Below are 14,492 nucleotides of genomic sequence, written 5' to 3'. Positions count from 1 at the left end.
CATCGCTGAATAGTCACATGGTGGGGAGCAATAATTTGGGCACTGTCATTTCTGCATGTGGAACTGACCTCACACTAGATGTTGTGACATCCACAAGACCTGCACAAAGTTTAGCTCATCCAAATTTTCACATGGATGATGTAGGAGGACTAAAGAATGAGAGATCAGAGTAAAAGAATTATTTACAAGGAGGAGGGTTGGGGTATGAGGTTGTGAGAAAGGGGAACAAAAGAGGGAAATGATATATGTAATATGTTGATCCATTAAAATAGTTTTCTAAATTTTTTTTTTTTGATTGCTCTCTGCTGAAGATGCTGAAGTGAGCCATCCTCCTCCACCATTGTTGGAGCTTCCCCTGGATTCTATCTTCCCTCCAATAAGCTGCTTCTGGGCAAGTGTTTGCACCAGCCACGAGCAGCTGAAAGCAACAAATGGACAACCTGTTCACTTCAAGTTTCTCCTTTAAAGTTAGTCCTTCTTTTGTGATATTCATTTTTGAAATCCTCAAGACCAAGAACCTGGCACCACTGACTCAGTGGACCTTTGGTGACTTTTTAGAGTCCACCAAAGAGTTGTGATAAAGCGCCATAATCTTTCCCCACATTTTGGTAGGTTAATTGGACCTTGGGCTGTCTTCATTCCCAATAGACCACCTCTTGCTGTTGCCTCTTTTCATATATATTTTTACAAGTGAAGAAAATTCTACTATGAACACTTGCATTTCCTATAGTTGTATTTCATATTTTGAACACTTAAGAGTACTTTGCATGTAAAACAATATAGACCATTGTCAATGCTCTTAGTTGCTCACCAGAACTGTTGCTGAAAACATTACAGGCAGGACACAGAGACATCACCATGGAGCTGAGCTAGAAGCCTCCTCCTTGCTGGCTAGCTGCCATCATGTTGCTGGGGTCAGGGGAATGATCAATAGTCTGAGGCACTAGCAGATGCTGCAAGCTCCAGGAGTGGCCATCAAGCACGATCTGCTCACGGGTGCAACAGTGGCCTGACAGTTATGCGGGTTATCGATTGCTATGAGACCTGCTCCAGCAGAGGGAGCTCAGTCTGGTACTGAAAATACAATCATTCTCTTATTTTGTTTTGATATTCCATTTTGTTTTGTGGTGCCAGGGGTCAAACCGAGGGCCTTAGGTATATTTGGAAATTTCTCTCTTGGTTATGCCCCCAGATCCTGAGCTTTTGTGGTGGTTTTATACATTATGGATGGTAACCCCTCATTGGTGTACAGTTTTCAAATATTTCATCTATTCCGTAGGTTGTGTCTTCATACCACCAATACTTTCTCATGTTGTGCAGAAGGATTTTTAGTTGATGCCATTCCATCTGTTTGTTTTGCTATTTCTCCCCCACCCCAAGGCCTTATATCACCTGGACCAAAAATATCCTTGTCGATTTTAATGCCCTGAAATTTAATTTTTGAATTTCATTCATATATATGTCTGCTTTTATACAAATTCAATGGTGTTTACATAAATGTGATAGTGCTAAACTTTGAATGCCTTTGCATCTTTAAAAACTGTCTGGGGAAGCAGTAAAGATATTAGAGGCAAGGTGTACTACATGGTGAGAAGAAGGCGCTCCTAAAAGCCACAAGGTTGTTAAATAATGATCACCACACAAGAGATGAGCTTCCCCCTAAGAAATTTTGCCTAGTGAAGTTCCCCAGGCCTTCGAATGGTAAAGGCTATTGCCACTGCGGCTGGTTGCATGCCACTCTAGATAGGGAGACCCTATTGCTGAGGACACTGAACTGGAAGCTCCTTCCCTACTCACTGGTCTTCATAGTGGTGGGAAGTAGTATGTCGGCTGCTGGAGAATTGTCACCAACAGTCCTGTGCAGCTGTGGATCCTGTGTCCTACACTGTCAGTGTGCCAACAGGTGTGATAGCAACAAAGACTTGTCATTGCAAACAGCTTTACAATTCCACTCAAGGTCTGATCTGCAGGAGGGAGCTCTTATTTGGAACTATGAACCTGGTCAATAGCCTGTGTGGGTTGTCGACCATGCTGGGGTTTGCATTTTAGTGATGCAGCCACTTTTGGGTCATCTATGGTCCATCTGTAACACCTCACCCATGCTCTGGAAGTAACCCCGATAAACTCATGAGTGCACCAAAGTGGGATTTTCCAGAGCCCTGTCCTTCCTCATTTCTGCTTCACTTGGCTTCCCCATACTCAGTCACACACCGTGTGTCTTTTCTCTCAGTATTTAAGTTTTCTGTGTTAACCCTAACATTCACTTTACCTGTTATATTTCCAAGGCAAGGGCAAACGACAACACTGCTAACTGTTCACGTTTTAAATACTTTTTTAAACTTAAAAAAACATTATTTACTTGAGACAGAAAGAGAGAGAGACAAATAGAATGGGCATGCCATGGTCTCTAGCCACTGCAAACAAATTCCATATGCATGTGCCACTTTGTGCACCTGGCTTATGTGGGCTCTGGGAGACTTGAACCTGTGTCCTTTGGCTTTGCAGGCAAGTACCTTAACCATGAAGCCGTACCTCCAGCCCAAGCTGCTCATTTTTGCTAACACCATTGAGTGAGGAAATCCTTGAGGATAGTTCATCATCCTAAAAAAGTTCTTTTGGAGTTTTGCCAAATGTTGTATATTTAGGAAATTTCCCCATTGAACTGAAATCACTGATCACAAGTCACCTATGCCACATGGTGGCACTTACTAAGAATAATGTTTCCGTGACTAGCATAATGGAGAGTAATCAGGTTTTGTGATCCACAGGGGATATTGGCATTTAGTCATTGTCCGTGGTGTTTTTGGAAATGAAGTATATGAGAAGCTTTCAAAGTCTTCCTTTATATTTACAGAGATCAATGTTCTACATCTTGTGGATAGAGTTTGGACTTAAATCATAAGAACAAACATTGAAGCTCATCCATCATCCCTACAGACCCAGTACTTCTTCAATGGTGGGGAATAAAGACCTTCATGAGGAGCCTTGTGATCCTGCCAAAAGTGTTCACTGCCAAGACTTCTCTCACTTCTTTCCGAAGGGCCTGTTATCCCTTACCATGGGCAGTGGGGAAAAGGGTACAGCAAGTCATTTCTGTGATGAATGGACGTAGGATATGAACTGATAATTACTGCTGGACATCTGAAATGTCATCATCTCTGCCACCAGTCACAGAAGAGGTTTTAGTAGGGCCTGATGATTATTGGTGTTTTGTCTCAGGAATAGGATTTCTTATGTGAAATACACTATCATCTAGGAATCACTGTTAATTTGTAGATAATATGTTCTGATTGCTTCCTGGTTTATTTCTTTGTTTTAATGCATAAAATGTGATGATACTTAAGTATAAGTATGCTGAATACAGTCTAGATATTCTTTTTTTAAATGTATTTTATTTATTTATTAAAGAGAGACCGAAAGATGCAGGCAGAGATAGATTGGGCACACTAGGGTCTCTAGCCACTGCAAACAAACTCCAGATGCATGAGCTATGTTGTGCATCTGGCTTATGTGGGTACTGGAGAATTGTACCTGGGTCCTTAGGCCTCACAGTCAAGTGACTTAACTGCTAAGCCATCTCTCCAGACCCTAGATATGGCATTCTGTTGTTTATTTTTTAATTTAGAGGTATATTTCCTCTACCAAATTTTATGCAGTTATTGTTTTAAAATATTTTTTGTTTGAGAGAAAGAAAGAAGTTGGGGGAGGGGGAGAGGCACCCCAGAGCCTCTACTGTAAACAACTCCAGATGGATGCACCACCTTGTGTAACTGGCTTACATGGGTACTGGAGAATTGGACCTGGGTTCTTGGTCTTTGCAGGCAAATGCCTTCACCACCAAGCCATCTATCCAACCCCATTATATAGTTATTTTTAACCAAGATAAATGAATGCGGAATTCATCGTAATACTTGTATTTTACTCATAATTGTGTTCTAATGAGCAGTATTTACAGTTTTTGTTTCCTATCTCCTACTCCGTTAGATTTATAATGTTTTCTTCCCCCTCCCTTTTTTTGATCCAAGCCCAACAGACTGGTCTTTTTCCCCCACGAGACATATATTCCTTTCAATTATTTTCTACTCTTATCTCCAGATATAATTTAGTAGGAAACAAAATAACATTAATTTGGGGAAACTAAACTTCAATAAATCTTCATTGCTTTTGCTTTGAAAATTCTTATCATCAAGATGTTTTCTACTTTTCATGTGTTTCTATATTGTGATTTACTCACATCTTATGATGTAATCCACAGTATGCCAGGAAGAGCAAACTAAAGGCATCACACCTAACAGAACATAGGAACACAATGAATACCAATTAAATCCAACTACCATACCACCATCAATGGCAAATGTCACATAAAATTTATTTAAGGTAAAGTGATAACAAATGCATGAAGAGCCAGATGTGATGTGCTGCTTCTCACAAGGCTCCACAGGCTTATTTAGGAGGATTATAAATTAAAGACCACGTGGGATTTAATATAGATCTAAGCATGAGCAGAGAGGAAAGGTAGGGAAAAAAGAAGGGAGGGAACAAGAGGAGAGGAGAGATATAAAATAAGAAGAGGAGGAGGAGAGGGGAAGGGAGGGCAAAGGAAAGGAAAAACAGAACTAAACAAACTAAGTGTGGTCATGGTCTTTTCTAGACAGAGTTTCACTTAACACAGCCAAATATACAATGAGGCTGGCTTCTGAAGCTACATTGTATAAAAGGTTGCTAATGGATTCCCCCTGCCCCTCATGTATTTCAGGTAAATAACATCATAGGGTGGTTTCTGTTGTGCATTAGACAGGAGTACAAGGTGAGAAAATCATACATCACAAAAGTCAAAAGCATCCTTATTTTTATTTTTCCTTGTGCTCTTCGTCGCGCACATCCATGGTGAGAAGTGTGTGACCGCGGTAACGGTCACCAGTGTCCTCAGTGCTTGAGCACTTATGGATCCCAGCGCGGATGGACTCTGCTGTGCCGCCTGCCTGCGGGGTCAGCTCCTCCGGGACGCGGCGCCCTGCGAGCCCCCTGCAAAGGACGGCCCTGACCTCTCCTTCCTGACTTGTCCTTATGCTTTGATTTTGGAAAAAATAAGTAGTATAATGTAATGTAATGTAATATAATTAATATAATATAATGTATGTGGATGCTGGCAGCAGTGTTGTCTCCAGTACTTTTCCAGTGCAAACAAGAAGCTAAAAGCAGCATGATATGAGTGGTACTTTGGAAATCAGTAAACCTTGTCTTTCTAACAAATAGCAAATGCTCACCTAGTACCACACTTCACCTCCCCCCCCCTTTTTTCCAAGTATATCATTAATGTAAGCCCTTATTTCTTTTGTTGTTGGTAGGGCCATCTTAAGAAGGTTCCTACTTCCTGTTTCCCTAGTAACATTAGAAAAGGCCAGGCATGATGACACTTGCGTTTGAAGTCACCCTAAGCCTACATAGTGAATCCCAGGTTAGCCTAGGATAGCTAGTGACCCTACTCAAATAAACAAATGAAAATTAAAAGAAAAATAAAAAAGAAAAGAAAGAAAGGAAAGGCAGAGCCACTTTCTCCAGAACTAAAGAACAAAGTCTCTTGCTCCTGGGCACCTGTCAATAATCAATCACTTCCTGGTTTCCTGTAGATCATTTCCCACCCCCCCCTACATAGACCTCCTAAAGCTGTGGGAGACCTATGGAAGGCCCTCTCACCATGCAGTTGCCTGCAGACCCTCACTGCTTGAGCCTGTCTGCATCTCTGAGCTCTATCTCAGAAAATGTAACTTTTACTTTCTTCCTTTATTTTCTTTGTATTGCAGTGGAAATCTTAAATATGCTTGTCCTCACACCACTTGGGACTTTTATTCTCAGCTCCAAGTCCCTAATCCAACAATACACCCTTGCTTTCTTCTAGGAATCATTTCCACTCTCTGTGGTCTTTTTCAATATTTTCCTTAACAAAAATTACTTTTACCGCCTTTCAGAAATAGTCACGTTCTCTTTTCTGCAAAGAGTTTAAAAGCTAGAGAGAAACTGCTTCTGGAAGGAAGCCATTCTGTGGGAATTCCTTTCCAGAGTCAGCAATCCTTGAGACAAAAAAAAAAAAAAAAAAAAGGAAGAAAACAAAACAAATCAGAGGTCCCTGAGGCCAGAAGAGTTAACAGTCCTTGAGACCAAGAGTCAGACATTGTTGGGAACAAATGTCTGCAATCCTTGAAAGCCAAGCTTCCTTTATCTGTATCCAATGAAAGCTCTTTAAATCTTCCCTTCCTTTAGTTTTACCCTAGAAATTGTGTCTTTTTATATCTTGGTCAATGGTGTGTGATTATGAGGTCAAAGTCTGACTCAGGGCAGTACCCAGGATGCTACCTGTGTTTGGATATATTATTACAATCAGACCCCCCCCCCATCTACTTTTCTTCTTATTTGCCAAAATTCTTTTAAAAACTATGCATCTCAGGCTGGAGAGATGGCTTAGCAGTTAAGCGCTTGCCTGTGTAGCCTAAGGATCCTGGTTCGAGGCTCGATTCCCCAGGACCCACATTAGCCAGATGCACAAGGGGGAGCATGTGTCTGGAGTTCGTTTGCAGTGGCTGGAGGCCCTGGCGCGCCCATTCTCTCTCTCTCTCTCTCTCTGCCTCTTTCTCTCTCTGTCTGTTGCTCTCAAATAAATAAAAATAAATGAAAAAAAAAACTATGCATCTGAGGAAGAAAACATTGCCTGTCCGATACAATGGACTTATTTATAACACCAAATCACCTCCTTTTGTCCACATTCCTTAATTCTTCATTGATTTACAAGATAAAACTTAGTCTTAACAGCTTTAGCCACTCAAGACCAGTGGATAACTACGGAAAGGCCCCATTGTTTTCAAATCCTGCAACAGTTGATTTTTGAATACATTGAACACTAGGAAATGCTTGGTGTAGTGGCGTCTGCATAATCACAGAGGTAAGAAAACTGAGAGCTCTAGGCTATAATCAGTAACACAGGAATTTTTTTTTTTTTCTTAAAAAATACCATTAGAAGCCGGGCATGGTGGCACATGCCTTTAATCCTATCACTCAGGAGGCAGAGGTAGGAGGATTGCCATGAGTTCGAGGCCACTCTGAAACTACATAGTGAATTCCAGGTCCTCCTGAACTAGGATGAAACCCTACCTTGAAAAACCAAAAAAAAAAAAAAAAAAAAAATTAGAGAAAAGCCATGCTTCAGGTACATATCCTCAGGTCATAGAGAAATTGGTATAGAATTTAATTTCTATATTTAATAAATACTGCAGGATTTATCAACATGGATATCTCTGCTAGTCAGAACAAAGGGACTTAGAACAGCATAACCAAGTTCAAGAAAACTTTTAGTAATTGAGACGATGGCGCATGTGTCACTATGAAACCCATGTAGAAGGAGAAAATGAAATCTACCCAATAGAAGAAAAGGAAACAGGCCATGAGAATGAGAGTGCTCTGTGTTGCTCTGATTTCTGGGCTAGAATTGTTCACACACTTGGAGCTGTGAAAGTAGGAGATACTCTTGTGATGTTGATACAGATGCAGAGCCATGGACGCACTGCTCCAGCCCATGAGACTCTGGAAGATGACATCACAGAGAGCCGTGAGAGAGAGGAACAGCCATTTCACTATTTGCCTAGATGGTAGCATAATGCAATACCTACCCTGCTTGCCAACAGCAGATCTGTTCGTGCTTCTGACTGATGTGATATAGCATAGAAAGTTGGAGCTTATGAGGCAACTTAACAACCAAAAGAGGAGGAGATAGGGAAGAACCTGCCCCTCAGTCTGTGGTTTGAGTTTTCTCCACAGGGTCATCCTGGGGTTGATGGTGACAGCCTGGACTATGCTGAGGAGACAGGTGGTGCAGATGGAGAGTCCTTGAGTCATCCTTCCCAGAAAAACCACAACCTTACAACCAGCCTCACCTAGAAAGATCTTGACATAAAAAACTGCAGCTGTGTCTCTGATTTGCATGTAACAAATAATTGTTGTATTTGAAAATGCCAACTGAATAAGGATAAGGTCTATGTTTTTTTTCTCAGTTCCCACAACAAAAGTATATACATGTCTCACAAATACTAGGATATTCCCAACAATTCCAGGTCCAGTGAGAGAAAGGAAGATTGTTGTCCAGGTGAGGTTATTCCAAATCATCTTCTCACTTCCTGTGATGGTTAGATTCATATGTCCTCCATAAACTTAGGTGTTCTGATGCTAGGTTACCAGCTGATGGAGATTTGGGAATTAATGTCTCCTGGAGGCAGTGTTATTGTTGGGGGTGGGATTATGGATATTATAGCTAGTGTCCCCTTGCCAGGGTTTGGTACACTCTCTTGTTGCTATGGTCCACCTTATGTTGGCCAAGGGGTGATGTCCACCCTCTGATCATGTCATCATTTTCCATGCCATCATGGAGCTTCCCCCTTGAGCCTGTAAGCCAAAATAAACCTCTTTTTTTTAACCACAAGCTATTCTTGGTTGAGTGATATCTACCTGCAATATGAACCTGACTGCAACACTTTTTTCTTAGAACAAAGAGAAAACATCTGGGAAACACAAGTAAGATTCTCTGTTTATTCTAGTGAAAAGAATGGATTATTAAATATGTCAGTGTACATGGTTCTTTCATATCAGGCACCTGATCATATTCTTTGGTTTTCCTCTTCTTCTTCCAGCCTTGCTTCCATTGTCACCTCTCACATGGATCTGAAACACTTTGGCCACACGTCCTCTGCGCACACATCTGCCTGCCTTTCTAGAAGACCCTTCTTTGTGTCTCTCATATCTGAAATTCATATGCACATTTCCCTTCCCAGGCTACATGCATGGTGTCACTTCATGATCCTGAAGTGAGCTTGGGCTTTCTCCTTCCTTTGCACTTGACTCTCCACATGTAATACGTGAGGCTACACATTCTGGGGCATCAGCCCAGTCATCTACACTTCCCCATATGCAGCCCTCCCTCACACGATTATTGAGCTAAAAAAAGGTTTATAGCTTTTACATAAGATTATCATTGGTCAAATGCACCGCTTGCTTAAGGGACCTTATGTGCCATACTCTTTCTTCACGTCCTCTGACCATATGTGAGACAGAGATTAGTGACATAGGCAAGTAGGACAGCCCTGGCTATAATCCTGAAGGTGACACTAACTCTTTGCTAATATCTGTTTTCCCAAACCCAATCTTCTGTATGGTTGGAAGCATGTTGAGGTTCATTTCTTTTTTTTTTTTTTTCCCCTCTCACTATTTTGTTCTTATTCTTAGCCTGTCCACCAGCAAAACCTCAGGACATCCATCTCCAGTCCAGGGTCTGCTCTTATGAACTCCAAGAAAAGACACATCTGACTGATTATGTGTTTTAAACACTGTTCAAGTCTGCAGATTTTCTCAGGTAGAAATGCCTCAGCCTGTGAATCAACCCTTCCTGATATCTCATAGGCACAATATGTCACACACTTCAGATGATGTTCTTTTTCTATTTTTCCTCCCACATTAGAGTCAAATTGAACTTGTGAAGCAAGAATGTATTCCACAAGTTTCATCTGTTATGGATAAATTCTATTTGTCCTCCACAATTTGGTATCCTTTCCATAGCAAATGTATTTCTGAATACTTTCAGATCCCGGCAATAAATGTGACATGGGACTTGCCTTGTCACAAGAATATAGATGGCATCCTGGGGCTGATCTTTGCTCAACCTCCACCCTTCATGGCTACCAATTGCTCATCATTCACAATTCAGCTCAGAGCCACCTACAAATTCCCTGAACTCAAAAGGTTGTTCTTTGTGTACCTGCTTTTCTCCTTCTCTGGACCGTGGGAACACCAGGGAAACACAGTTTTAGTACCTAGTGTTTGTACTTGCCACTGCATGCTGAAAAATTGTATGTGTAGAAATTATTGTATGAGGCTCCTGGATTTAAAACTGCAGACAATGACAACAGCAATCATCTAAGAAACCAAATTGAGGACTGTTTCTTTTGTCTTTTTTCTTATGATTCTTAAAACCCAATGGCTGGAAAAGTTAATCCATTTTGGGTGACACTTCCCCTGGTGTATTTACTGTGGTTTTACATTTATGATGATAAGGGTAAGTTCTAAGATTATGTCAATCCAGTGAATGATGTGAACTACCCTTGAAGAGACTTATACATTATGTTGCAGCGTTTATGTATTGATTATTTTATGATTGGATAAATGTTTTACACCTACCCCTCTGTTATCTGAGATATAAAGAACAGAATTTAGAATGTGGAAATTTGTCATTGCTTTCCTAATCAAAGCCCTAGTCATGCTTGGTAAGCCATGAATATTTTAGGGATGCCTGTTGAAAAGAGAACTTTATATAAAAATTTTAGTAAGTTCTCACAAGCTTCTTGTCTCCAGCAATTAAGAAAGAGCAAAGTGCAGTCTGTGTGACTCTAGTGAATTAAGTGATTTTTTTTTTTTTTTTTTTTTGTAGAAAATGGATGGTGAAGGCCAGGGAAGCATACACTTTCCAGATCTAGAGAGACAGGTAAACCTGTCCATGATTCGTGAGAACACTCCATTAGCCATTCTGGTTGTCAAATCTTTCTTTCTCAGTTCCTGACTACATGACTTTGAACATATTACCAGGCTTCTCTATGATCTATTAACCTAGTTATGCAGTTTGAGCCACACACGTGAATGCAGTGAGTGGAGGTAGTGTCCAACAGACAAAAAAATAGTCCCAGTAGTTTTGTTTGTGTTATTTTGTGTCAAGTTGGTTTCTTCCCCACAATTTTCTATAATTATCCTCTGGGTTATATCTTGTGTTGAGGAAAGGGACACATTCAGAATAGAATACATATAAAGACTTGAAAAGAGCTTCATGTAAAAAGGCTGATGGTCACCAGCTATAAGATCCAGTTTACACAAAACCTTTCACTATTATAAGGGAAAAACTGACTCAGGCATGGAAAAATGGCAGAGAATAAGGCTTTGCCACAAGAAGGTGAAATCCCATCTGTCTGTGCATTTTACCCCTCCCTGGTCTGTCTAACAAAAAGCTCTGACATGGCATACACACTTTTGCATTCAGGCTCCTTCATGCCACTGAGAAGGAGTTCTAGATGGCTGTTGGGAAATGATGGACCCTCTCCTTCCTGGTACTATCACCTTCCTCTTTTAGAGTAAGAAGGCATCCCGGACCCTCCTCTCCCACCGCCTGCTTCTGACCAGCCCTGCCTCTCAGCTTCCCTTCCCCGTCAAAGGCAGCTGTGTCTGCAGTGTTGGCAACACTCACCCATGCAGTCTGTTTCGTGCTCGGGGTAGGTGCTCTGACAGCTCACAGCCAGGGCCTTTTTATCCATGCTGGGGTCCCAGCACCGATGGTCAACTCTCACCGCTGTCAAGATGTCCCTGTCATGAGTTATGGCTCTGCCAGGGGAGAAGGGCTCCTTCTGCACATCTCTATCCCTGAGGAGAGCTCGGCCCTCTCCCTGGTGGCCCCTCATTTGCTGAGTCCCAAAAGTTTCTGATCCTAATTATGATGCCTGTGTGGCCTTGAGAATGATGACTATGTTTTTGAACAGTGCCATTTGGGCCCTGGATTCTTGGACAGTTTTCAAGTCTTGTCCTTTCCCCTCCTTACTCCACCAAAGTATTGTGAGATTGATGAAAGGTCAGCTGCTTGATGGAAATAGTATCTAGTTCCAGCATTGGGACATCCTGTATGGTACTGTTTATTTGTATTTTTTCATGCTCTTGTTGGCTTTACTCATAAGAGCCAATTCCTGAACCTCACTTAGTTCCTTATCATATCTACTCCCTTGTTTTTTTAAATGTTTTAAAAAATATGTTATGCATTTATTAGAGACAGAGGGGACAGGTAGAAAGAGAGAGAAATGGGTACATCAGGGCTTCTAGACCCACTGCAAACAAACTCCAGATGCATGTGCCACCTTGTACATCTGATGGAATCAAACCTGGGTCCTTAGACTTTACAGGCAAGTGCCTTAACCTCTGAGCCATCTCTCCAGCCCATCTTCTGTTTTATCAATGTCTACTATCAACCGATTTTTTGGCTGTGGAAACACATTCTTCAGCTTTTCTCTCCTCAGGGAGACAAAGATTTTGTAGGATCTGTTCCAAGGATGACACATCTGTTTTTTATCCCCAAATCCAGGTTTTTTTTTTTTATACAGAGAAATTAAATTTTTATTAACTGGAAATATTTTAAATTCACGAAAGTTCACTCTAAATACTAAATAGGGTTAAGATACTCAAGGCTGCATTGAACATTTATTTCAGGGTAATCTTGAAATCTTCAATGAAGTCTTTTGTATATTTATATTTTACCAATTAAAAGCTATGACTTGAGCCAGGCGTGGTGGCACACGCCTTTAATTCCAGCACTCAGGAGGCAGAGGTGGGAGGATTACAGTGAGTTCGAGACCACCCTGAGACTCCATAGTGAATTCCAGGTCAGCCTGGGCTACAGTGAGACCCTACCTCGAAAAACCAAAAAAAAAAAAAAAAAAAAAAAGCTATGACTTGAGCTTATAGAATTTCATAACTAGATCAATGTAGAAAAATGTATATGACTTTTCCAGAAATATTTATTAGGGCATTGGGCCTTTTTTTTTCAGAACACAGAAATTATACAAGTCACTTTTTTTTCCCCCAAGGTAGGATCTCACTCTAGTTCAGGGTGACCTTGAATTCACTATGTAGTCTCAGGGTAGCCTTGAAGTCACGGTGATCTTCCTAACTCTGCTTCCTGAGTGCTGGGATTAAAGGCGTGTGCCACCATGCTTGGCCCTTCTTAAAGTAATATTTTAAGAAAACCACAAATTAAAAAAATGATAATACTTTTACAGTCTTATGTATACATATTATCTAGTTTCTAGTGGAAAAACCCTATGAGATTGGTCACATGAAGTACTATGAAATAAAGGTGACAGTCAATCACCTCTTACCTCTTGACAAAAATATGCAACAAACTAGCCTCAAAGATCTCACTTAGAAGGCTCTCTTGCTCAAACATGAACAAATACATTTTCTGGGTTTGTACTTTGCGGCGTGGAGAACCTGGGCTGTGTTCACGCTGGGGTTCCCTTTTCCCGCACCTGTTTCCTCCCAACCACACACCCCACGGTGGCACGGCCATTCCAGGCTTCAGACGGCAGTACGCAACCACACATGATATACGGTTCTCGAGTAAAAAGGACACTTCTTGGTAACAATTACCTCAAAAAAGCAATCATATTCCAGTAACCTGAAGTTCACATGCCTGCTTGCGACCCATGACACTTTGTACGTGATACGTGCTACGTACTGAGGAGCGTGTGAAATGCAATAGAAACTCACTCGGGGAAGGACGTCATTTTCTGGGTGCCACACCCCCACCCTGGCAAAGTGCTCAGTGAACAAGGACACGTCCAAGGAAGGTGAGAGTTTCACTAAGTTTACAAGACTTTGGCAAATCAATACAGTACTCTTTAATACAACAAAATATTTTTGTTGTAGTCATATATACGGTAGTGCTAATTTACACTCCAAAACTATCATTTAAGTACCAAATCAAAATACCATGGTTCTTAGTGGAGGAAGTTATTTTACATGAATTACTCTCATCTGAAGCAACACAAGTTCTCCTCATGCATGCCATCCCAGCATACAGCAGTAAGGCAAGTGTGTGGATTGGGGGTGGCGGTGGTTCCTGCTTTGTTCTAGACTTGGTCTGCAGCCAGGCAGAGGGCCAGTGCCTGGAGAACCTCCTCTACCTCAAGTTCACACGAGCACCATAGCCCTCATAATCAGGAGGTCGCTTCAAGCCACACCAGCCTCACATGACCCCTTTGACTTTGAAGGCATACATCTTTTTATCTTCATCAATTCACAGCCTTACCCTACCTCATTAAAATAAATCTACCTAAAAGACTTGTATTTTCTTTCAAATAACAAATGAATATGCTGTTAGCGTGAAGCGCCCAGGGACCTTCCAGTGCACATCCACTCTTGCTGTCACTTTTCTCCCGGCGCAGCCGCCACTGTGGCAGTCCCGAGCTTCCTCTTGCCCAAGCTGCCAGCTCTTCTGGCTCTGCTTTAACTCCTGGATGACCACCGCTTGCTGCTTCTAGGCCTTCAGTCTCACCCGGCAATTCGATGCTGGCCGTCAGGTCTCCCAGGTAGCTGCCGCTCAGGCTGACTCCTGTCACAGCCATTGTGGCTTTCTGGGTCAAAACAGTCTCACCCTGTGCTGCCTGGCATTATGGAGGGTGGGGGACACATTTTTATCTTTCGTGTCTTTGGAAAAGAGCAGCATCTACCACAATCCTGCACAGTACTTGCTCACAGACCAAGTAGCAGAGGGTCATGCAACATCAGGTTAGATATGACTCACTCCACATTTTTTAAAACTTATTTATTTGATAGCGACAGACAGAGAGAGAGAAAGAGAGAGAGAGAATGAGTGCGCCAGGGCCTCCAGCCACTGCAAAGGAACTCCAGACGCGTGCGCCCCC

The 14,492-nt window shown here is 41.7% G+C and overlaps 1 protein-coding gene across 1 annotated transcript; it reads right to left on the bottom strand.

Moving 5' to 3' along the window:
* Positions 1 to 7,311: 7,311 nt before the first annotated feature.
* LOC101611839 (vomeronasal type-1 receptor 4-like) lies at positions 7,312 to 8,154 on the bottom strand. Its single transcript, XM_012951783.2, has one exon. The coding sequence runs from the start codon at positions 8,152 to 8,154 to the stop codon at positions 7,312 to 7,314; it is 843 nt and encodes a 280-aa protein (XP_012807237.1).
* Between the last annotated feature and the right edge of the window lie 6,338 nt (positions 8,155 to 14,492).

The sequence above is a fragment of the Jaculus jaculus genome, chromosome 13 (genome assembly GCF_020740685.1).
Source record: "Jaculus jaculus isolate mJacJac1 chromosome 13, mJacJac1.mat.Y.cur, whole genome shotgun sequence".
NCBI lineage: Eukaryota > Metazoa > Chordata > Mammalia > Rodentia > Dipodidae > Jaculus > Jaculus jaculus.
Note: the sequence above shows the minus strand (reverse complement) of the source record. Positions and strands in the feature narration are given on the sequence as shown.